This window comes from Amphiprion ocellaris, chromosome 20 (genome assembly GCF_022539595.1).
Source record: "Amphiprion ocellaris isolate individual 3 ecotype Okinawa chromosome 20, ASM2253959v1, whole genome shotgun sequence".
Classification (NCBI taxonomy): Eukaryota; Metazoa; Chordata; class Actinopteri; family Pomacentridae; genus Amphiprion; species Amphiprion ocellaris.
The window spans coordinates 26,335,409-26,361,658 of record NC_072785.1 but is presented as its reverse complement, the minus strand read 5'-3'; the positions used below and the strand labels follow the sequence as shown (position 1 = coordinate 26,361,658).

General features: G+C 36.5%; 1 protein-coding gene across 1 annotated transcript in view; it reads left to right on the top strand.

Moving 5' to 3' along the window:
* galnt16 (UDP-N-acetyl-alpha-D-galactosamine:polypeptide N-acetylgalactosaminyltransferase 16) overlaps window positions 1–25,208 on the top strand; it is a 60,904-nt gene extending 35,696 nt beyond the window's left edge. Inside the window, exons 7-15 of the mRNA XM_023277747.3 lie at window positions 4,495–4,582; window positions 4,895–4,979; window positions 6,448–6,551; window positions 7,423–7,549; window positions 8,751–8,843; window positions 9,275–9,358; window positions 13,609–13,735; window positions 18,430–18,546; window positions 24,381–25,208. Coding sequence (XP_023133515.1) covers window positions 4,495–4,582; window positions 4,895–4,979; window positions 6,448–6,551; window positions 7,423–7,549; window positions 8,751–8,843; window positions 9,275–9,358; window positions 13,609–13,735; window positions 18,430–18,546; window positions 24,381–24,524 — 969 coding nt within the window. The 3' untranslated portion in view covers window positions 24,525–25,208. The remainder of the gene's footprint in view (window positions 1–4,494; window positions 4,583–4,894; window positions 4,980–6,447; window positions 6,552–7,422; window positions 7,550–8,750; window positions 8,844–9,274; window positions 9,359–13,608; window positions 13,736–18,429; window positions 18,547–24,380) is intronic.
* Window positions 25,209–26,250: the final 1,042 nt, after the last annotated feature.

Genomic DNA, 26,250 nt, shown 5'->3' with positions numbered 1-26,250 from the left:
GCTTTGAAACAAGGCATAGGTAGATAAGAAGCAGTGTTTTCTGTGTAAGAGAATAACTCCCTTTGGCATAAACTTTAAGTTTACAGACCTTTAACATGCACAAAAACAGTTATATAACACTAAAGGAAAGGAAAACCCTAAAAGCATAATATGGGCTCTTTAAAGACTCAAGGAACAATAATTACTCAGAAATTTCCAAGAAAAAAGCTAATATTGGAGAACAGTCTAAAAAAATTTAATCATAATTATGTGTAGCAGAATTTTTTTTTCTTATCCTGGTAATCATCATGCAACTCTATAATCTTAAGGACTACACCCAGTTTAGGAAGTATTTGTATGATGGTCCAGATACAATTAGCGCCTTAGCTGAGAAATGTTTTTCCAGAGGCACAACTGCTCCTGAAGCAGGAATTGTTTCATAAGTGGGGTTTCCATAATGTCTTTTTATAGACATTTTGAAGTGCTGGATTAGAAACAGTTAATGGAAACTCCAAAATTTAAGGAAACGCTTCCCTAATTTTCCATGAATGTTTTTTTCCTGCATGATTGGTCATTAAGGTTGTTAGAGTTAATACACATAATGGGAGCTGGAAACACCATTTTTGAATAAGTTCTAATGTAGCGACTTGGAAGTGTCTTTGCTTCTTTTGATGCTTTTATCTCTGAGCAACATAAAACATAACCAATATCTGCTGACATAAAATAATAATTGTAACTTCCACAACTGAAAACAATTCCTCTCTAACTTTTTTGGTTGTTTGTTTCTTCTTCCTCAGCCTTAAAGGATTTTTAACATTTGGCAAGGACCTGGTTTTGTATCTGGCTTCTTCTACTCTGTTTATTACGATCATGTTTAAGCAGTCTGTAGCGCCACCTGTTGACGATGCAACACAGTCGAGTTTATTCACCACAAGCAGTTAATGAAACAAGCTTTAGGCATATTGTCTTTTATTTTGCTCCGCCAAGGAAAGCAGCAGAGCTATGTGACAATCGATGTACGTTTGTCTGTTTGTCCGTCTGTCGGTCTGTAAGCAACATTACTCAAAAATGGACTGACGGATCTGAATGAAATTTTCAGGGAAGGTCAGAAATAACACAAGAACCAAGTGATCAGATTTTGGCAGTGATGCTGCTTATAGTCTGGTTTCACGGATTTGTTAAAGATTTTTGTATCTTAAAAAAATCTGTGTATTGTGAGATAGTGGCATGGCGTCACTATAGCTATGACAACATTACAACATTATCGGAACTTATCCATGTAGATGATACAAGCAACAATTGATTAAATTGTGGGGGTGTTTCCGAGTCCCATCAGTTTCAACAGCATGCTACATATTTAGGTCACGTGATTCGGTATCCGTACATAACGTACACATGCATAACATACGCCTGTGCTCATCCCAAGGTAATTTTTCTTTTTTGAACCAAAGTTTTATTCAAATTACATGTTTTTATACGTATTATTATGCAGCTCAAAAATGAACAAACAAGAACACATGATAAACACAAACAAATATATGATTCGGCAACACGACAGCTCATGGCATCATCCAAACCCACATAAAGACGAGAATTACATTTAAAGATAAATTAGAGAGCAGCAAAGGGTCATCAAACATCTTAAAATATACATTCCAGACACAAGTATAGTTACATGTCCACTTGTAATTCAAACAAAAACATCTCCCTTAGCCTGTTAAATATGTTAATCAAATTAAATTAAAATAACGGGAGCCCGTAAGTTCATAAAGGTACCTAACTTCAAATGGAGTTTTGTCCAAGATAATTTTTTATTAAAGAATTAATGATAGGACTGAGCAGCCTTGGCGGAGTACTGCGCTCTCTGAGTGCTTTTCCTGTTTTTCACTGTGACATTTCAAAAATTCACTTCAAATTCGCTCGAGATTTATATTGAAATGTGACTGTGGATAATGTGAAAGCTCATACCAAAATTACTTTTTTGAGTTCACATTGATATGAAATTACATGAAAAAGCAAAAGAAAAATATAAACATGATTTCAGTCTGCATCTTGACCTTAAATTTCAGATGCACAGTGTGTTGTCCATTGGTATCTTATACAAAAACTGATGTAAAGTTACTGAATGATAATGCAAGTATCATGAAATTCAATGTCCAAACAAAAACACATTTCCAGTTGTGTAGAGTTTTCATCCTGTTCTACAGTTCATTGATAGTTTTGCTGCTTTTCCGCCTTCACATAATCACTTATTCTCTTATACAGACCACATACTTAACTTCAGAGTAGTTCAAATGGGCTTAAATTACTTTATCGGTGACATTAAAAGCATCCAGATGTAAGATGAACAATCGGAGCACTCTGACACTTTGATAAACCCAGACTCAGAGAGAACAAAAGAGGAGATATTGAGCGATCATCGTCGACATCCATTTTGGAAGCGCGGCCTCTTCATTCATTACCAAATCACAGAGGCTCATTAAAAGCCCAATAAATGTCTGTTGCTGAAAGCTGTTGAGAGCATCACTTTCCAAATTGCTCTCTGGCAGAGTCGCAATTCACACTCTTCCCCCGCACTCTCTGGGTGCAATGAACACAGAGTTCACGGCAGGTTCAGTCGCTGTGCAAAGAAGACGGACGGTTCTAATTGGAAACAGTGATTTGGATCGTCCCGATGCTAAGCTGTTAGACGGCACAGATGCCTCGTAGGCAAACGACAACAGCGCTGGCACAAACGCACACTAACAGACAGATGCAGACAAAACTCAGACACACAAACTATCAGCAATCAACAGCTCCGTCTTCTGCAGTGTTTACTTTCAAAGTTACTTCTGCAGTGGGAGGCCGTTTGACAATTTCTTCCCAATTTATCTCCACTAAGAGCTGGGTGGGAAAGTATGGCACGCTCGATTCATGTTCATCTTTGTTGTTTTTCACAGTTTTTGAAGTTCAACGCAAAACATACTGTCAACCTACAACACCACAAAACTCAGAAAGTAACCACATCCCTTTATCAGGACTAAAAGAACCAACTTGTTTGTAGTTGTATCATCCATTGGGTGACTAATGCATCCCAGCAAATATTCAATAATGTACATTAGAACTGCAATGAATAATCAATTAGTTGTCAAATATCACAATAATCACAACTTTTTTTGATAATTAATCTGTTTCAGTAATTTTTAGGGAAAGTCAAAGTCAAAATTCTCTGATTCTAAATTCTTAAATTTGAATGTTTTCTAGTTTCTTCCCCACTGTGTGACAATAAAATGCATATTTTTGAAGTTGTGGAATAAATTAGATATTTTAAGGATGTTGGCTTGGGTTTTAAGAGCCACTGATCAGCCTTTATTTGCCATTTTCGGACATATTTAGACCAAACAACCAGTCAATCAATTGAGAAATAAATCATCAGACTAATCAACAAATAAATAAATAATCAGTTGCAGCCCTAATGTACATTTCTTTTCGTTTTGACCAAAACAAAGCCTTACTTTGTTCATTTTTGAGAAGAATTCTTGCTGTAAATAGTTTCATTTTCTTATTTTGAGTTGGTCTGAAGTCAAAAATCAAAACTAATGAACAAAAAGTTGACTCTGTACAATACATTGAATTATTACCAAATGCAAAACTGATCATTTTTCAATTTTTTAAATTACATCAGTTTGACCACCAAATTTAATTTTAAAATGAGCTTTGTCTCTGTATTTAAACTTGAATTTTTCTGCATATCAAGTGTTTTTACTCAAGATAATGGATACAAAACAACATGTAACAGTACAACTTCAAAGTGTGATGATGCACTTTTTTTTAGTGCAGTGTCAAAGTTGATCACTGGTTATGTAAATATGCTGTCAGTTTGCATTGTAATTACTCAGAAACAGAAAGCTGTTGAGTTTCTTAACGATGAAACTACATCAAGGTAGACTTTTTGCTATTGGTAAACATCCGAAAAAAATTATATAGCCTATTATTTACGTTCCTATTGTTCTAGTCCCTGTAATAGAATACAAAGTGCATAGATTATTTATAGGTACTCAGGTCCAGGCAGTTTGTCAGAGTGTTTGACAGAGTTTAGAAATCAAAAAAGGTCCAAAATTGAACTCTAACATGGAGAACAGTCGAGGTTTTTGAGCTTTAGCTGCCATGGAAAAGTCAGATATTTCACAGGAGTGGTGTGAACTTTCATCTACTAGAGGTGTTACATGAAAAGTTGGCTGGTCACAAAGTTAGTGGGATTTATCCTCTGGGGAAAATGAATGCCTGTGCAAAATGTTATCAAAATCCATCCAGTAGTTGCTGCGATATTTTAGATAAGACCAAAGCGATGCATTAACCGATGAAACCAACAGTTTCTGAATACTTTTTGACGCCTAAATACTAGATAAATTAACTCGCATTTTAATATACAAACCTTGACTTAATAAAGCTTTTTTTTGTCTTCCACACAGCTAATGACTAATATTTAAGAACTTTATCAGTAATAATGTGTCCTTGTGTTCTTGTCTCATACAGGATCACACTCGAGTGGTCAGCCCCATCATTGACGTCATCAGTTTGGATAACTTCGCCTACTTGGCTGCGTCTGCTGACCTGAGAGGAGGTTAATACACAACACACAAATCATTCACAGAGACAGCCGTTAACACAAACAGCTGCAGCAGAGGAAAACCCCCATTACATGACAGGATGATTCCTGAGGATAGAAACTGACTTAAGCTGGAAATTTTTCTTTTCTTTTTAGATGTATTGCTGTGATCGGTGTGAACATCAGGTCATTTATTAGGTGAAATCATGCGGCTCAGTTCAGCCAAAACCAGCAGGATAGTTGTTTCTGTCTTCTTGCCTCCTGAAGTACTCATGCCTAGACATAGTGGTTGTAAGTTTTACCTCCCTAACGCTCTTCTTTTATCAGGGTTTGACTGGAGTCTCCACTTCAAATGGGAGCAGATTCCCATCGAGCAGAAAATGGCGAGAAACGACCCGACACAGCCCATAAGGTTTGTCTACAGTCCTCGTGTTTTCTCTTCCTCTACAGGAATCCAAAGAGCCATAAGACTGATCACAACCCTAAAAATTCTTATGAACATGTGCATTTATGAAACATTATAGATATGAATTAACTTGCATATTCATAAAAATTTGTCCCAGTGGCACAAAACTAATGGGACAAACCTTTAACAAGATCAGAAAACACGGCAAAGTCCACCTTAAAGGTCCCATATGGTGAAAATCCACTTTTATTGAGCTTTGTATGTCTTTAAAACTTGGACATATATGATTACACGTACTTGTGCCATTTCTGAACAAGATGACCTCCCTGCATTACAAACCCGTAACAACTTTACTAGTTTCTAGGTAGAAACTGGGAAGCCTTTAGTCTAGTCTTGTTTTCTAGGTGATCCGTTCATAAGGAGCAGCTGCCTCACAGTCCACCAAGTTTATTTACTTCCTATAGCTGCTTCTGCTAACTCTAAAATCCCTCAGCGACAAGCAAAGTCCACCAGATGTTCTGCTGTTAGCTGTAAGAGTGAACACAAGACTCTTCATGCACTCCCAGCATCTGATAAACCGAACACCCAGTGGATTACTTTTTATTTTTGATGGCAATGTGCCCATAGCAATGAGAAAATCCTGAATGTTAGCATGTTATGTGGCTAACTTTAACATTATCTTTGATTGCATGCCCATAGTGGAAACTTTAAGACTGATTTAAAACCAATAGCATGAACATGGTGGGTTACTCATCTGCTATTTTCTCTCCTGCCCTCTGTGCTCACATATACTGCAATTCAATCCAGCCAAATTCCCAATAAAACTGTCCTCATTGACCTATTTTTCTGTTTTTGTTGTCAGACAGTAGAACAAGTATGACATAGTGACTGAAATGCAACCCAGTAAAATGACATGCTAACCAGCAGTCCCTCAAAGCTGCTGCTCTGCACTGTTAAAATACCAATTTTATAACTATCATGAATTCACAAAGCACATGAATTTAGAATACTGCCTGTACTATGAATTTGGTGATATTTCCATGTTAATAATCACTCAGAGAGAAAGCTAGAAGGCATAGAAAGCCTTCATACACGCATTCCCAGCTGCATATGTTGGCTGCCATGCAGTCAATCACAGACAGAGAGTCTTCTTCCTGTAGGAGGCTTGGATAGCAGCAGATCAGCTACAGACACTGAAGTAGTCAATTAAGAACATGACTAGAACCAGGGCTTATACGGTTATTATGAACTCAGCTGTCTTTGCAGTGCTGAAGCTGAGCTAAAAACTGAGACAAATGGAGAAAAGTGAGACTTTCATTAATTTGCAGTAAAGGAGGAAAATATAGATATATTTGCTCAGTTGCTTTAATGTGTTGTTTTTCCATATATGCAACTTCCTTTTTGGTGATTCTGGTATAAAAAAAAGAGTAAGAGTCAGGTTCACCAAGTGACTCCTTCCCTTTCTTCTCTGCAGGACTCCCGTCATCGCTGGTGGGATCTTCGTCATGGACAAGAGCTGGTTCAACCACCTCGGCCAGTATGACACCCACATGGACATCTGGGGAGGAGAGAACTTCGGTGAGCTCAGAATAATGACGTTTTATTAATATATTCTCCTGCACAAGCGTCCAACTCTACATATTCAAATAAATATACAGAACCAAGCTTTACTTTATCTTGCTGGTAAAAACATTTAGGTGTCTTAATGGCCCCCCTCAGAGCAATGGGTGTCTTGGTGGCCTCTCTGAGAATCATAGGTGTCTTGGTGGCCTCTCTGAGAATCATAGGTGTCTTGATGGCCTCCCTGAGAATCATAGGTGACTTGGTGACCTCCTTCAGAGTCACAGGTGTCTTGGTGGCCTCCCACAGTCATATTCCTCTAAACTTCAGCATGTCCAGAGTAAAGGGAAAATAAAAGACAATCAGTGGTTGGTTAATGTGTTTGACTCAGATTCACTAAATGAGAAGCACAATGGTTTTCCTATTCAGTGAAAATGAATATTGTATTTCCAAGGTTTTCTCACAAAAGTCTGTATATTTATTCAGTAATGAATAAAGCATGCTTTTTGCCACATTGAGTGCTGCATATGTACGTGTTATTGGAAGACGCACAGCTGTTCCCAATGAAATATTCAAATTTAAGTGAAAATACTGCAGATTTTAATGTCTTAATTTCATGTATTTAGTCTGGCTCTTTTGGATGCTGCAGAGGTCCACCAGCTCGAAATGCCAAATGTGTCCTTGAAGGCAGCAGAGTGTTAAATTATCCTCTACAACAGCTTTCATGCCGCTGATTTACAGCTAACAGCCATCTGCTGCATTAAAAAATGTAGCAGGTGAGCGTGACGGGACGATGCACATCAGACTGTGTGATTTGTGTAGACGGATAGATACAACATCTGCAGTGACAGGAATCCAATTTCCATCCTCTTCATCCGTCCTCCTGCAGAGCTTTCATTCCGGGTGTGGATGTGCGGAGGGAGCCTGGAGATTCTTCCCTGCAGCCGCGTCGGTCACGTTTTCCGGAAAAGGCATCCGTACGACTTCCCCGAGGGCAACGCTCTCACCTACATCAAGTGAGTCGGTCGGTCTGTCTCCAGTAACACTATTTACCAAGAAAGTTAACCTCAGATTCAGCTTTAAAACCTTAAATGTCACAATACTCACCAGGCAATCTTCTCTCCTTCCACACATATTGACCCGAGTGGCAGTGAGAGATGACTAAATAACTGAATTCTGAAGCCGTCTGCAGAACAAAACAAACTAAACTGCTTACTCCTCATTTTAAATGTGTTGTTCTTTGAGGTTTCCAACTGTGTTTTCTACCAGACTGCAAGAAAATGATATGATTCAGCTGCAAAAACAAAACAACAACCACTTACTGTAACTGGATTGGATATTTTTTTGGTAAACACTTCGAGCTTGGTGTGATTTCTGTTGCATTTTTCCTCATCTTTCCCTGCCACACCTCCAAACAATGTGTAGGATGTGTAGAAAGCAGTCTGTCAGCAGTATTTTTTTTTCGCAATCTGCAGCGCATAAAATCTGTGTATGACAACAAAAACTGGTTTTTATTTAACAAGTAACCCCAATAAGATGCTGTAGAAATGAAGTGAAGAAATAAGAGCAGAGAAAACTCCCACACTTTGTCTGTTTACTTGCAATAAACGTTCTCGTTTTTTACAAACTTTAAGTATGTAAAAAGGAGAAAAAAAACACAGTTGTTTATTGTAGATTGTTGAATTCCCCTTTTTTGATGGTGAAAGTGCCTCATTATTAACTACAGTGCCTATAAAATGTACTCACCCCATGCTGTTGTAAACACAGTCTCTCCTACCACAACTATTAAAGCTCTTAACCCCTTTAGAGGAGTCATAGGTGTCTTGGTGGCCTACTTCATTTTGCCACTTTGACTACTGAAAAACAGGCAATAGTTGTTGTATGCACAGTCCCTCCCAGCTCAACTTCTGAAGCTTTAAAAAAACAAACATAAAAGGAGGTGAGTACTTTTTAGAGTCACTGTAATTTTGCAGTCTTGTCTAAAATGTACTGCTGCTGTCAAAGTTGTTGTTTTCTGAGACAAACCTGTCTTCACTTGTAGAAAATACAGCTAAAATCTGAGCTGTCCAAGCCTGGTTTTCGTCCTGATGTTTGTGCAGGGCAGAGCTGTTGTCTGAAGGTTTGTCTGTGTGACGCCGTCATTAGAGCTGACTGCAGGAATGCTGGCGGCTCTGTCATTACGTCGTCTGAGCAGGTGTTGTGTTTGTGTCTGTGCAGGAACACCCGGCGGGCGGCTGAGGTGTGGATGGATGAGTATAAACAGTACTACTACTCTGCAAGGCCGTCCGCTCAAGGGAAGGCCTTTGGCAGGTTTGTCCATTATACTGTCATCCTCCTCTCTCCCAGAGTAAACAGCCGCCCACATACAGGTCTGGTGATGTTTCATACAAGCTACTGCTCTCTCCTCTGTGTTCGTGTTATTTATAAGATACCATGTTTTATACATTATTTTAACCAGGCAAGCTACAGTCATGCTCATAAATGGGTGCCCTAATGAATAGTGTATATAGAGCTGATGTTTCACAGTTTTCTAATGTGCACCATTTCAGGAATGGCAACCAACAGTTATTTTCATTATAGATTAATCTGCTGATTATTGTCTTGTGAATAGATCAATAATTTTATCCATAAAAGAAGCAAAAAAGAGTTGATTATTTATCATGTTTAATAAAAAGAGAACTATTCAACATTTATTCTTCAGTATTAATAGACAGGCGTCCTCATTTGTTTTCATCTCGCAGCATCACAGACCGTCTGACGCTGCGCAGGAAGCTGAACTGCAAACCTTTCCGCTGGTACATGGAGAATGTCTATCCAGAGCTGAGGTATGGAGCTCAGAATCAGAAGCAACAATTCACGATGAAGCAGGTTTATTCATACTGCGTGACAAAGCTTTTCACATATAGCGACATGAGGATTAAAGATTGATTCCAGACAAGTTTTAGGGCCTGTAGTCTGCGATTTTAGAGAAAGATTGTTGATATTTAGCTTGTTTGTCTCCCCTGTTTCCCCCCTGTCCATGCTGGAATAGTGTTGTGTGCATCAATCTGAGCCACTTTGTTTCCTGTTTCCAGAACCAGAGCTGCTTACCAACACCAGAAAATAACTTTTTTGATATAACACCTTTAAAAAACAGTGTTTAAAAAGTGCTTTAATGAAAAAGCCCATAAAACTCAATAAGACAATACACCAACTAGTAAAATCGCAGAAAATAAGTGTTTCCTTACATGCTGAACCTAAAAATGGCCATAACTGTAAATAACATCTAGATTTTTTTTTTAAAAATGGTATTTTAACAAACAGTAATTTGTTTTTTACATCTGATCATAAAATTACAACTTTTTACAGTTTTTAAAGCAAAACAAATCTTTATTTTATGCATATTTGCCATTATCTGAAAGAAAAAAAAATCTATATTGATGATATGTTAAATATTTTTCTGTTTTTGTTTAATTAGCGATGATATCTAATTAAATTACCATTATTTGTCAAAAACTGTGAATAATATTCCCATCAAAAATCTGCAGTTTTACAAATAGTAAGTTGTTTTTTTACATCTTACAATAAAATTACTATTTTTTTTTTACTGTATTTATGGCAAAACAACCTTTTTTTGCCATTATCTCAAAGAGTAAAATGTATTTATTCATGATTGAAAACATAGTAAATCATTTAAATGTTATATTACAGTTTTTTTTACTGTTATTCATCACAAACAGTATATGATATTCCCATCAAAAATCCGCAATTTTACAGATAGTATGTTGCTTTTTACAGCCGACCATAAAATTACTGTTTTTTACTGTATTTAAAGCAAAAAAAAATCTGTATTTTGTGCATTTCTGCAATTATCTGAAGGAAAATAATGTCTAAATAGATTATTGAAAACAGTAAATCATCTGTTATATTACATTTTTTTCTGTTTTATTTAATTAGAGATGATAACCATTGTTAATCAAAAACTATATATAATATTCCTATCAAAAATCTTAATTTTTACAAATAGTACGTTGTGTTTTTACATCTGACCATAAAATTACAATTTTTTACAGTATTTAAAATAAAAAAATCTTTATTTTATGCATATCTTCCATTATCTAAAAGACTAAAATATCTTTATTGATGATATATACATCTTTTTCCTGTTTTGTTTAATTAGCGATAATAACTAATTAAATTACTATTATTCATCAAAAACCATATATAATATCCCCATCAAAAATCAGCAATTTTACAAATATGAAGTTGTTTTTTACAGTGTGTGACCATAAAAATACACATTTCTTTATTTAAATCAGTTAAAAATATCAATATTTTGCAGATATTTGCAGTTATTTCCACTCTTTTTACAGTTTTTGAATGTTACAGTGTTTTCATGTTTAATAACAATGAAGGAGGAAAAACCCTCTTCAAAAAATACCCGTGTTCATGTGAACTGGCCTTAAACTCCCATTTGTTTGGCTCAGAGAAACTTTTCTCCCTCCAGCAGATGAAAGTGAAAACAGCCTGGATGTGTTTCTGCACAGCGAAGGTCAAACGTCCACGAGAAGCAATAAGCAGAACATGTTTTACTTTATGTATGCAGCTTATCCTGGAAGTCACAGATGACTTTCTGCTGCTTTAATATGGATTCTGAGCTTCAGTTATATAACAACGAAGAGAGAATAAGATTTCCTCCCTCTAAATACCACTAACCCTCTGAACCCCAAGTAGTTCCTGGATGTTCCCGTTACATTTTTACTCACTGTCGGCTCATTTCTCACTGCAGTATAAAATCCTGCCCAGTATAACATTGTAACAATGCTTTCAATCAAAAAAAAAAAAAAATAGTGACCGTACACTGTAAAAAATATGGATTTATTATTTATTGTTTTAAACTGTAATTTACTGTTTTTACAGTTTTTTAACCCTGTAAAACCCACTGTTATAAAATTACAGCATCAGTTTTATTTTTTTAATTATAATTTTTTATTATTTATATCAAAACAAATATATATTATTTTTGCTCATTTTTTTCTATATTTGGGTTTTACAGATTATATATATATATATATATATATATATATATATATATATATTTTTTTTTTTTTTTTTTTTAATAAATTTTACTAAATTTATATATATATATATATATATATATATATATATATATATATATATATATATATATTTATTTTTTTTTAAATAAATTTTAATAAATTTATATATATATATATATATATATATATATATATATATATATATATATATATATATATATTTTTTTTTTTTTTTTTTTTTAATAAATTTTAATAAATTTATATATATATATATATATATATATATATATATATATATATATATATATATATATACACACATATATATATAAAAAATTTATTAAAATTATTATTATTATTATTATTATTATTATTATTATTATTATTATTTCTATCTAAATAGGTATATATTATTTTTCCAATTTTTTTTCCATATTTGGGTTTTATATACATATACCTATACAGAATATTTTTTAAATTATTAGTTTATCTGTCTATCTATCTATCTATCTATCTATCTATCTATCTATCTATCTATCTATCTATCTATCTATCTATCTATCTATCTATCTATCTATCTATCTATCTATCTATCTATCTATCTATCTATCTATCTATCTAAAGTCCCACAATGCTCTTTGTTTTCTAGCATCTATCTGTTTGTCTATCTGTCTGTCTATGTTATTTTTGCTCATTTTTTTCTATATTTAGGTTTTACAGGGTTAAGGATTTCATCAATTTGCTGATATGACTAGTAAAAATGTAGAAAAGAAATATTAATTTACATGTTAGCTGAAAAAAAATTGACAAAAATATCAGTAATATCCACATCAAAATGTTTAAAAATAGTGTTTTTTTAACTTCTATATTACTGTATTTTAATCAGCAACAAACCCACATTATTTTACAGATATTTGCTGATATTTACAGATATCTGAAATACAAATTCTGTGTACTAAAGATTCAAAAGTTATCAATAATTTTTTTTAATGTTATTTTATATATTTTCCCTGTTTTGATATATTACAGATAATAGCTAATAAAAATCACATAAAAACAAGAAGTAATTAACCTGTTAGCCATTAAAAAAACAGCATAAAACTGTGAAGTCTGCATCAAATCTTTGTATTTTTACAAATAATAATTAGTTCTTTTACGATATTTGACTAGAAAATTGCAGTTTTCCTTACGAAATCAGCGAAGAATATTTAAATTATTCTGAATTTGCGTCATGTGACTGTTGACTTTTGGCTTTATTTTTGCACAGAGGAGTTCAGAAATTTTAGTTTTTTTACTTAATCCGGTTGAAACTGTTAATTTTGGACAAATTTTAAACGTGATTTTGATGAAATATGATTTTAAGCTTAGTTTCAGTTTGTTTTCTGTCAGATAAACATCTCTCAGATGAATAGTTCGAGGATCATCAGACTTAAAAATCTTGAAATCCTCACTGTTTATATAGCTTCCTGCTCTGATGAATAAAAATTTTGTTGAATTTTTAAAACAACAAGTTTTCCCAACCCACCAGTATGTTTTGAGTTTCAGAGGGTTAAAGAAAAACTGAAGAGAGTTGTAAAAAGTTTTTTCATCTGTGTTATAATTGATTGATTATAGGAGGAGACTGAAATAATGTTCAATGTTTATTTCATTTTTATAAGGCACATTTCGTTAAAAAAAAAAAAAAAAAAAAAGACACAATAATACATCCAGCCTTTCTCTCTCAGCACAGAATTAATCTTGCAACCTCTGGAGGGTTTTGTGACCCCTGAGTTCAGCTCCAGTAATCTAAATATATCTGATTTGTATGGGAACATCTGAGTGGTTTATCAGCCTGGTTTCTCAGGACCCTCCTCCAGCTGTATCTCCTCCAAATAACCCCCATCTCTCCAATAATGAAACTGTATATTTTCATAAGAACATGCTGTAATACGGTGCATTACTCAGCGGTGCGACCGCTCTCCTCAGTCCATCTGTTCTCTATTGTTGTAATAAAACCATCCTTGGCCTCGGTCCTCTGTGTCTCCGGTTCCCTTCAGGGTCCCTGAGCAGGAAGCAGTGTCCAGTGTGCTGAAACAAGGCGGTTTGTGTCTGGAGACCCGAGGGACCGACGGCCTCGGCCTGGCAGAATGTCGGGGGATCGGAGGCAGCAGACCTCAATCACAGGTCAGGATTTTACCATTAGGGGGAGACTCTGGGTCACATAAACTGTCATTATTGGTTGTACATGTACCTTAAAGTTGAAGCTACCAGACCAGACGCCAGGACAGACTCTTGGTGCCCAACTAGTAAATCCTTTGATTTTCAGCCTTTTTGGGGAGTACAGTGCTGTGAAACAGTATTTGCAGCAAATATCTCCATGTTGACCAACCGGTGAATGACGGTATTGTCGTGGTGGTAGTTCTGACGCACTTGGGACTCCATTTTTGTGCTTTTTCTTAACAAAACAGCACAAAAATAGAGCTTTACGTCGACTTTATCAGTTGTGTTTAAGTAAGGAGGGTTATCTTCGTGTCTGGAATGTGGAGTAGTTGAGAAAAAAAAACTGGGACGAAGCACCTTCATTTTTTTTTAAGCCATTCAGAATTCGACTTGCTGATGGGTTTTGGGTCGTTGTTCTGCTGCGGAACCCAAATGCGCTTTAGCTTGAGGTCACACACTGATGGCCGAACATTGTCCTTCAGGATTTTCTGGTAGAGAGCAGAATTCATGGTTCTATCAATCACAGCAAGTCCTCCAGGTCCTGAAGCAGCAAAGCAGCCCCAGACCATCACACTACCACCATCATGTTTGACTGTTGCTATGATGTTCTGTGTTGCTGTTGTGCCATATGTAATGAGGCACACACCTTCCAAAAAGTTCAATTTTCGTCTCGTCAGTCCGTAGAATATTCTCCTAAAAGTCTTGGGGATCATTCAGATATTTGTTTGAAAAAAATAAGACGAGCCTTTATGTTCTTTTTGGTCAGAAGTTGTTTTTGCCTTGGAGCTCTGCCATGGATCCATTTTGGCCCCATCTCTTCCTTATTGTTGAGTCATGAACACTGACCTTAACTGAGGCAAGGGAGGCCTGCAGTTCTGTAAATGCTTAGTTTAGACGTTTGACGAAAGTTTCACGATGCATTGGATTCTCTGAATTTGCTTTAAATAGAAGTCAAGTCTACTTTATGCAAATGAGCTGCGGTGAGATGCACTGGATCACAGCTCAAAACGCATCACAACAGAACCGGCATTCAATGTGGTGCATTTCACATAGACAGCGAATGAGATGCTATAAATTGACAGATCCTGTGGACACGTGCCATTACTGTTTAATCCTGTAGTGACCAGAGGAGGCAGCCATTTTTGTATTGGGAAGCAGAGAGCATCATGGGGGTTTAGCTAGTAAAGGGGCACCATGACAAAGTCTTAATGCGGTCTGTGAGGATTAATGACCTCTGGCAAGTGAACAAATCTTAAATCAAACTGGGATAACTTAAGATAGTCGTATTATATCGCAGTGATGTATGAAGCTGACTTTGTGGTGTAGGGACAATAACCTGCTCCTGAACACATCCAAAACAAAGGAGCTCATCATAGACTTCAGCAATAACAAAACAGACTTTCAGCCCATTCTCATTGGTGGTACCTGTGTAGAAAGGGTCAGTGACTTCCACTTTCTGGGAGTCCACATCGAGGAGAAGCTGACCTGGAATAAGAACACTACACAGCTGGTAAAGAAGGCACAAAAAAGACTCCACTTCCTGAGAATCCTCAGGAAGAACAACATCAGCCAGAGACTGCTTGTGTCCTTTTACCGCTCCACCATGGAGAGCATCCTCACCTACTGCCTCTGTACATGGTTTGCCAGCTGCACAGTGGCAAACAGGAAAGAACTCCAGAGAGTCACCAAAATGGCTGAGAAGGTCATTGGGTGCCCTCTGCCCACACTGGAGGACCTTCATGGCTCCTACTGCCTCAGAAGAGCCAACACCATCCTGAAGGACCCCTACCACCCGGGCCACTTTCTGTTTGAGCTACTGCCATCGGGCAGATGGTACAGGGCCATCAAAACCCGGACAAATAGACTTAAAAACAGCTTTTTTCCAACAGCTGTAAGAGCCCTAAACAACACTGGTCCATAATACGTGCGATATATGCAACTGCCACTACCTCATGTGCAATATCCAATTTTCATCCTGTATATACAAACTACAGTTTCTCTCTTAATTTAAATCCATCTTGTCATTTTGTGTTTTTTGTTTTTATTATTACAAAGCTTTTATATATATATATATATATATATATATATATATATATATATATATATATATATATATATATATATATATATATATATATATATATATATATATATATATATATATATATATTGTACTTTGCACTGTATGGCCTGCACCTTACCTTTCGTTGCACTTGTTGCAATGACAATAAAGTGAATCTGAATCTGAATCTGAAGTGGGTGATTTTGTGACTTGTTTCATTCCATGCGCTCTGAAATTAATACAGAATTGGGTTTAGCTTCCTGCCAATCAGCCCGTCCTCATTTTTATGCCTCCATGCCGGTAAAATCTGAGGCCAGAGGTTTTGTGCTTTTCTCGATTAATTTTTTCAAATTTCCCTCAAACATCCACTGGGACTGAGAGCGAACTGATTAGATTTTGGTCATCTCAGGTCGCTATGACCTCACAAAAGACTTTTTTGACCATAATTCAAGAGTTCAAGTGCTTATTATTACAAAATGTCACTGTGATGTCTTATACTAATGACTAGTTGGAGAAGGCAGTAATTCTAGTTAATCTGAAAATCTCAGTCAGCAGTGACACAAATACAAACATTTGTCTCTGTTGCTAGGTAACACAGCTGATCAACATGCTATCAATTATTACATGAGACTGCAGATGCCAAATCCTAATTTAAAACACTGTATTAGTTCTGATCCAGCGCTGAACATGACAACTGCCAGCTCTCCTGGACATCACAATTATTCGTTGTTTTATTCACAGCCTGGAGCTTTTGTTTCAGATAAAGACAGTAAAATAGTACGTAAAGATACAAGAGCATATTGTTGGAATGAAAATGAACAACTCCTTCCAGGAAGTAAACCCCGAAGAGTGACGAGGTTGCATCTGTTTAAACCAGTTTGAACGAAATGTTGTGGTTTCTGATTGATAGCCGTAGGAATTTGTAGGTTAACTCTGAGTGTGTGCTCAGTCGTAACCTTCTGAGTTTGTAGCTAGAAGCCAGAGTCAACGTAACACTGTGAAAATCAGTGATAGTGATTCATTGTGAATTTTGGAAACGCACCTCAAAGGCACGAGTGCCAAATGGAATATTTGTACATTAACCCTCCGAACCTGAAAACCCACAGCTGGGTTTGAAAAAAATGCCAAAAATACCCCCTTTGCTAGAGCCAGAAACTATAAAAACAGAAGGATTTTCAATTTTCTTCTGGAAGGAATCATCTTGGACGTACATTTCCACCTGAAAACTCACCCAAAACGAAGCTAAAAATTGGGATATTTCATCAAAATCACTTTATTACTCCGCCAAGGAACGCGGCGTAGTAATAAAATGATTTCGATGATCGGTGTACGTTTGTCCTTCCATCTGTTATTCCATCTGTGCGCAACATTACTCAAAAACGGACTAACAGATTTGGATAAAATTTACCATAAAGGTCAGAAATGACACAAGGACCAGCTTATAGTCTGGATCCACAGATTTGTTAAAAATTTCTGTATCATTGTGAGATAGCATCACGGTAACTATGACAACAAGTGAACACTACGTCAGCTGACTGGTGACGATCACATGATCCTACTACAAATCCACCACTGAGAACTTATCGGGACTTATCTGTCAGAAATGATACAAGCAACAATTGATTAAATTGTGGGGGTGTTTCTGAGTCCCATCAATTCCTGCCACCCGCTACATATTTAGGTCACACGATTTGGTATCTGTACATAACGTACACATGCAAGACACACGTCTGTGCTCAGCGCAAGATCATTTTGTTTGTGGGTACATCTATATTAAATGGACACATTCTATGTTGCCGTGATTTCTGATCAATAACTAATAAATAAATGCTGCATTTCTGACAATGCCATATGGGGGAATGAGCAGCTTTGGTGAAGTACTAGTGCTTTTTTTGTTCTACATGTCTGAGTTTAAAGTTTCCCAAGAAAATAACCGATTTGATCCTGTAAAATGCAAAAGATTCAAAACCATGGTTTACTTCGCTTTACCCAATAGTTACATGATAGAGATTAGGTGACTTTTCAGGTGAACTGCAGGCAGTGTTTCACAAAGCTGAGATGGAAAATATAACAGTGATCAATAAAATAAATGCAGCATGGCACAAAAACACAATCCAGAGGAGCAAGTTGTCAACAAGTTCTTTGATGATACATTCTGCATGGTGAAACATCTTCCAGAGTTATTGTAAACACAGAAGTATTAAAATATCTATAGGATGTAGAGCAACTATTTTTGTTCCAATATTGATTACACCTGTGGACACTGGTTGATTCCATTTTTTTTGCAAATCCTGTAAACACAAAGAAATTCAGCTTTTGCTTTTTCTTATTTTATGATTTATCTCATTACAAGTGTGCCAAACTACAAAAAAGACATTTCTGACATCTCTCTACCTCCGATCATGGTTGTTCTGTTTCCATAGAGGTGCAGGATTTTATATTGCAGTAAAATATGAGCCCACAGCGAATAAAACTGTGACAGGAGCAAATAACAGCTTGAGGTTAAAACCTGTAAAGCAACATGTCTGCTCTCCGTTTTGAGAATCCTTGAGATGATAGCAGTCACCAGAGCTGTCGGTTTTTCCGTGTTTTGCAGAGATGGGAGCTAATAGAGCCGCTGATCCGACAGCAGGACCTCTGCTTGGCCATTTCTGCCTTCACAGCGGGATCGAAGGTCAAGATGGAGCCCTGCAATACAAAAGAGCCCAGACAGGTAAGAGAAAAAAGCCTTTTCAGTGAGAGTTTGTTGTTCATTTCATTTTAAAAGCACCTTAGAGAAGATGCTGACAAAGATTGAGCTCTGTCTGGCTGGAATAAATGAGTGTTTTCCAACCCAAGAGGAATACTATTCACCAGAAAAAACTTTACAATAATGATAACAGCTATATTAGATATTATTTTTGCAATGTTTACAGGTCATGTGATGCATTAGTTTTTTGTTGATTGCACTCAAAATTTCCATCTACTCTACTGAGAAGTTTTGTGTGCAGACTGTTTCCAAAGAAGTTTTGAGTGGAGTGAGCGAGAAATTAAGCATTTTATATACATTTTGACATTAAAATGTCAAAATATAAATGTTGTTTTCACATAAAATGATGACATTTGGGGAAAAATATGTTTAGTAGATGAGATAAATTCAATTTTATTGATAGAAAGATACAACTGAGGCACTGAAGAAGCAAGACAAGACATACAAAAGCACAATAAGAAAAAAATAAAGATGTAATAAAGGATATTTACAGCTTTTACATGTACAGAAATATGGATATGTACAGACATTATTTGGGTTTAGTTCCCATTAGAATTAACATTCAGTAACCTCATGTAGGCTACACCACCATTCAAAAGTTTGGGGTCACCCAGACAATTTCATGTTTTCCATAAAAACTCACACTTTTATTCATGTGCTGACATAATTTCACAAGGGTTTTCTAATCATCAATTAATTTTTTCTGAAAGATATAAACAAAAGCTGTTGTTACACTATTGAATACTTGCTCTACATGTCTCATTTTTAAATTTGCAAAAAACCAACCATTTGCACCAGATTCAGTAAAAAGTAAATATAACTCGGCTAAGACAAACAGTCAAAATGACAGAAATTAAGTGGCGTTTCAGGTGTTAGCACAGAGCTTAGATGAGATAACGGAAATACTGAGAGAAGATACAACACACGTATTCAATAAAATAAATGCAGCATGGCTCAAAAACAGAATCCAGAGCAACAAGTTGTTGGAAGATACATTCGGCATGGTGAAGCATCGTTCTGGATAGTAAAGACGTTTGAGTGCAATTTGTTTTCAATAAACTTTTAAGGAGATTGAGTTGGGATCTATTGTTTTTACTGCCATTTTCCTTGCAGTTTTTTGATTTTTTTTAAGGTTTTTAACACATTTAAAAAGCACAGAAAGATGCTGTTGCTGTGAAGTTATCCTTGTGTTAAGGGTTAACGAAAGCACAGTTAACAGTATGTCTCAATTTTTCCAAATGTTTTTTCATCCTGGCATCCAGCTGTTCATGTGTCCTTGATGTGCCATTCACAGTGCTGAGCTCAGACATGAAACACTCGGAGATAAGAGTCAGTTCCTCTGCAGATGCTCAGCAGACCGACGATCTGATTGGCCTTATTGCAGATCCGGTCGATTTTATAGACGCCGTAGAACAAGCGCTCCCCACAGCTACAGACCCCACCCTGTTCCTTCCTTGTTCTCCCTTTTGTGGATGTTGAATACTAACGCCCCATGTGAACCCCAGTTGGCTGCCTGGTTAATTTATGACATCAGAGAAGGGAGTTATTAACTGGAACCATGTGTATGAGCGAGCAGGACTCCTGCCAACTCTTCCTCTCATCCCTCAGCAGGCTGATGACAATCCTTTGAGAGTTCTTTGGGATGCTGCCCATCAACAAGCAACCACTTAATGCTGTGGGAGACATTTGGCCTCTTTGTCCTTAGCTTTTAATCCCCCTGAAAGGAAAAAATTACTTGTGATTTTGACTTTGTAGTACTCTTTCTCTGGGGGTACACAAACATTTTAACACATGTAGGAATATTTCAACGTTAAGCCAAAACAATGGGGTGTGATCAAAAAGTCTTTAGACTTCAACATCAGGACATTTGTTACACACAGTTTTGTGAGTATTGGTAGGTTCCCATTTGTGATTTTATCATGGACCTTAAACTAGAACAGAAAGCTGTTAATTGTCACATGCTTATAAAGTATCTGCATGAAAATGTGATCTAATCCAATATAATTCAGTTAACTTCAATTAAATACAATTCAGTCATATATGGTGTATATTATATAGCACCAATTCACAACATAAACTATCTCAAAACACTTAATAAGTTGAAACCCCACAAATGTTAAAAAGAGAAACACAACAAATCCAAAGTATCCCTTAGATTCCCTTTGAGCAATCGCTCAGAGATCGTTGGAAGGAATAAAAAGGATTTTCTTCACCTTGAAGAACAAAAAAACCTTTAACAGAACTAGGCTCTGGGATGGCGGCCATCTGCCTCAACCAGGTGGGATGAGGGTAGGGAATGGAAATGTAATGCAAAGTGACTGTTTCACAAGGCTGTGTAGTAAAATAAGAACATTAGGAAAGAAATTTAAACATTCCTTTAAAAAATAGAATATGTTATAAAGTCATAAATAAAGAGGAGGAAGAGATTGGGAAGTTAAAGTGCAGAATACATGGGCCTCCAATATGCTGTGTGTTCGGCTACAGCGTAGCGACAATGTACAAATTTTTTTCCAACAAAACAGTCGCTCTCCGTCAACAATACTCACTAGATTTGATTCCCTGTGCCTTTTTTCTCTCGACCAGAATCAAATTCAAGTTGATGGGTCATCATTTTGGTAGATTTTAGGAGCTTGTGCTTGACATGTATACGTGATGGGACTTTAAGGGAGTGTTGCAGGAGCACTGGGAGCAGAGTATTGCTGCACAAGGAAACTACACGACCAGTCAAAATTTTGGACAAAGCTTCTCATTCAGTGGTTTTGTTTAATTATGTTGTACATTGTAAATTAATACTGAAAGCATCAAAACTATAAAAGAATACATACAGAATTATGTCGTGAACAAAAAAATGTGAGACTTCAATATCAATTTACAATGTAGAAAATAATACAAATAAATAAATAATACAAATAAATAAAAAGCATTGAATGAAAATGTGTGTCCAAACTTTTGACTGGTTGTGTACTTCAACAGGGATAGTGGCCAGATTTAAATCAGGTGTAGTTGTTGTTTTTTATAGACAGTCTCCAGACATTTTGATTGTTCTGTATACTGCTTATGGAAATAAATCTGATAATGGACTTGTTATCCATCATCAATGTGACTTTTGTCCCCTAATCTTTCTTAGTAGCAGCAGTCTGGAACAATTTTTGGCATCCATAGTATTAATGTTTGATGTTTTCAGTTTTTTTTCAAATTTATATACATTTTTATCTCAATCCTGAAAGAATTTCATTAGTTTGGGTTTTACTAAAGATATGCTGTTTTAGAAGCTTGGCCAAAAAAAAAGATTAACTTTGAATATCTTTGGCATGAATGAAAGACTTTTTAAGACAAAGAAAGCTCAGAACATTTTTTACAGATAAAATGATGCATGGATCGTCCTTAAAACCCAAATCAGTGGAACCTGATGTGCAGCATGTTGCATAATCTACAAATTAATGACACAGAAGCAGTGACATTTCACTTCTTCCCTCTGTGTTGTATAAACATGCAGATTGGCTTTAAGGCCCAGACACTGACAAACATCTGCGTTTTTTCAGATTAAGCCTCCTTTCGCCTCCCAAATGGTTCCAGATATCTGTACTTTTCACTCTCTAACTCCTCAGTCAGCGAGCTCATGAAGCGACCGCTCATACCTGTTGATTTGTAGTCGGCCTGTTCACGACGAACACACTTTCTCACCCTTTTCGCTTTCAGTCTCCAGTTTCTCGTCGAACTCGCTCCGGCACTTTGCGCACGGTGACGAGGCTCTGGGGAACCTCTGCAGAGGAGAATATTAGATTCACGGAGAATCCAAGAAAGCCAACCGAGTTACACGGCTGAAAAATAATACTGCGCGCCAAGAAACAGAAACTGCAGTAAATCTGGCAGCTTAGATTAAGTTACATGTCTGAATGGGCCTTATCAGACGATCCTCTGATTGGATTTTGGGACGGGTGAAGAGCCTGCTGATTTAATGAAAACCACAAATAGACATTGGAGAATAAATGTTGCTATAAAACATAAAAGCAACAGATTTCTTACTTATTTTTTTTCAGCTCAGGTAATAATGTGCACTTGTAGCTCACTACTTCAAAATGCAGTAGAAAATACTATACACACACAGATTCCACTTTATTAGTTATAATTAGTTGAAACTAACACAATCTAATACCACAATCCTGTAATATATCCCGCCTTCCCCTCATAAAGGTTGTATTTATTCAGATTTGGTTGATCCCTTTGTAGAAATATTGATTCATACCAGTGAGGGGCGAGTAAATATCAGAAACACCTCCTTCAAAATGAGCTTACAGTTGAGTCAACACACAATCACCCTGAACCTCTCAGATTTACCGCAGGAAGTTTTTTCTTTTTCAAACATAAACAATTAAAGAAATGCAATTTTTGTTTTTTTTGTTTGCTAGGATTTATGGCATTGTAATTTTGTTAGACTTCACTGAAAACATTTTTGAGTTCTCTCTTTCTAGTCATGGTTGTGCTGTTTCTATAGAGGTGCAGGACTTTATGCTGCAGTGAAAAATGAGGCAAAGTAAGTGAAAATGTGACAGGAGTGAAAAGAAACACCAAAAAACATCCAGTCACATGACCAAAATTCTGGGAGTTTTCCTCTGAACTGGGTTTAACTGCAGACAGTGTTTCTACAGAGCTTATAGGAAACAAATATGTAAAAAAAAAATTTAGGTAGTAAACTATGTATTTATATGGTGTGTACAGTGGGTGCTACCTGGGGGTCACAGAAAAAAATGTGGCAGATGTTCATGCCTTTTTTCAATGTTTATTTCACAACTTTCATTTAAAAGACAGTAAATCAGCAGTTTTAAAGATTTTATCCATTAAACTCTAGTTTTGTTTGTACCCTGATATTTAAACCCCCATTAATATGATGTAATAATAGAAGAAACTCAACATGCAGATTGTTCTCTGTTTTAGGATTCATGGCATGAAACCTCCCGTTTTTATGCATTTTTAAGTTTTATTTACTTCCAGCTGTGGTTGTGTTGTTTCCATAGAGGTTCAGGACATTGTGTTGCAGTGAAAAATGAGCCACAGTGAAGAAAAACGAGGCAATAAAACACCCAGAAACAACAGTTAAATGACCAAAATTCAGAGGCTTTTGGGTTGAATTGGGTTTTACTGCAGGCAGTGTTTCCACAAAGCAGATAGGAGACAAGTATGGAAAACAAATTAAAAGAGTAAATAGTAAAATATCTATCGTATGTGAAGGCACTGCTTTTTCCACTGCATGCACACCTTATAAGTTTATTTCAGTTTTAATAAAGCAAATACCAGAAGAAATTCAACATGCAGATTGTTCTCTGTTTTAGGATTCATAGCATTAAACATCCTGTTTTAATGCACAGAAGACATTTCTAAGTTCTGATTACTTCTAGCTATGGTTGTGTTGTTTCTGTAGAGATTCAGGACTTTATGTTGCAGTGAAAAATGAGCCCACAATGAGGAAATATTAGCTAAACAACGCCCAGGACCTGTTTGTGTTTGAGGGGATGATATAACTCTGTGGAGGTGTGAACATGAAAACACCCAAATCTACTTCCAGCAAACATACAGAAGCAGTTCCTTGCTGCGTGGGATGTCAGGCTGTATGATATTTTTTCCAGTGTGAGTGCAGCAGCTCAGTCATTCATACGATTACTGTGATCCACATGTGAGTCAGCCCATTACTCAGCGCTAACCTCCTGCTCATCGTTTACGAGCAGATTGTGACCCAAACCAGAGAATGTGCGAGGTGCTAACGGACACCGGTGACTTTTTCCGTTCTTTTTCCTCTGCAGAAGTGGAAGCCGAAGGGCCCGGCTCTGCAGCACATGGTCAGCGGCCTCTGCCTGGACAGCCAGACCCCGACGGGACCCCTGGTCATCTCTCAGTGTCGCCCCCAGATGGCCAGTCAGTCCTGGGAGCCACAGATCATCACCTGAAGAGCAGATCCTTCACCCGGCCTGCAGAGGGACTCATTGGGGATCTGCACACTGTCTGTCGCCTTGCTGAGGGATGGGAGGAGTGAGAACTTCTGCGATGTCGAGCTCCTGCTCACAAGCTCAAAACATTTTCAGTTTTCAAAAGGCATCGCTGAGCAAAAACATCGGAAAGTCTGTGTACAGTGCTCCATCTGTCGCGGATACTGCAGTTTCTTCTACGTAATCTACGCTTTTCACTGAAAACTGTTGCACATCTCACTTTTCTTTTTTCATTTTCTGTGTTTCCTGGTTCACAGTTTGCTTAAGTTGGGGAATATGGAGGGTTGTCTCGTGTCTAAGTTGAAATGTGTCTGACGGGCCGGAGCAGCTTTATGTATAGCCTCTGAAAATCTGAGCTTTTTTTCTTTTTTCTTATTATTATTGCTGAACAGCAGCAGTCTTGAAAGCACCATGCAAAGCACCGTCAGGAACATTATTTATTGTTTTGCATGGTCAGACCCAAAGAATGTTTTTTTTTTCTGTCTCTCTCTAAAAGTTTTCTGTAAATATTTGAAGCAGGTAATGGCTTGTTTTTTTGTGTAAAGTCCTCTATATGTTGTTTGAAAAATCAAATGTGGTAACAAAGACATTACTGTTATAGACATTTGTAAAATAAATTGCAGTCTTGCGCTGTTTGGTCTTGAATTTTGATTTATAATGCTGTTTCAAAGAGGAAAACCTTTCTAAAATATCCCTGAATATTTCTCTTTTCACCATTTTGAGCAACAAATGTGTAGCTTTGTGTCACAAATACATGTTTAAATTCAAATTGATCACATTTATCATTGACATGGGCAGAGATATAGACTCAACAGGTGTCTTTACACAGGTTTTAAAGCATTTTAAATACGCACTTTTGTGTTTGCACCAGTGTGACATATTTTAGCATCTACTATGTGTTGCTATAATTTCAATTTTAATCAATTAATTCAGTTTTTGCACAAATTATTTCCAGGTCCCAGTTGTAGAAAGTAATCTAAGATAAAATAGAAATTCTTGAGCCAGATATTGCTAGAAAAATACACAATAACACCAGAACATATGCAATAAGATATACTGTAGGTATGATGCACAACTAAAAAATAAAAATGAGAAAACTAAAATAAACCTAAAAGTCGAATAATAAATGATGATATATATGATAGTGAAATATTGCCAGAGAAATCTAATGTCTAAAACTAAAGCTGATATTTCACATATTATTGAGGTACTATTACTAGTAATGTTACTTTCTCAGTAGTATGTGCAGTTTTACTTTCTATGTTGTGCAAACTGATCTGATTTTTGTTCTTGGATTGGATCAAATTGTGAAGAAAAGATTCTGACATCAGATGAGATCACAGGTTCCAGTCTTGGTTTTGATCTGGATCAAGCCTTCAGTATGTTTCCAGTCAGATTGTGATACCTGTGATCCCAAACATCAGGATTATCCCGGCAGGAGGTGGGATTCAGGGGGGATTTCAGGAGCTCTGCTAATCCGGATTTATGATGTTGAGAAGTTTGGGATCCGAGCCAGTGTTGTTCTGAAAAACCAGAACAAAAGTTAGATGTGATGTCAGATCCTGGATGACTAATCATATGAATACGAGTCTGATTCAGATCAAACGTTTTGCTCATTTTTCATGTCCCAAATTTCAAATCATGGCAGAATTACTGCTAAAGAAACCTGACAGATTCAGCTGCAACT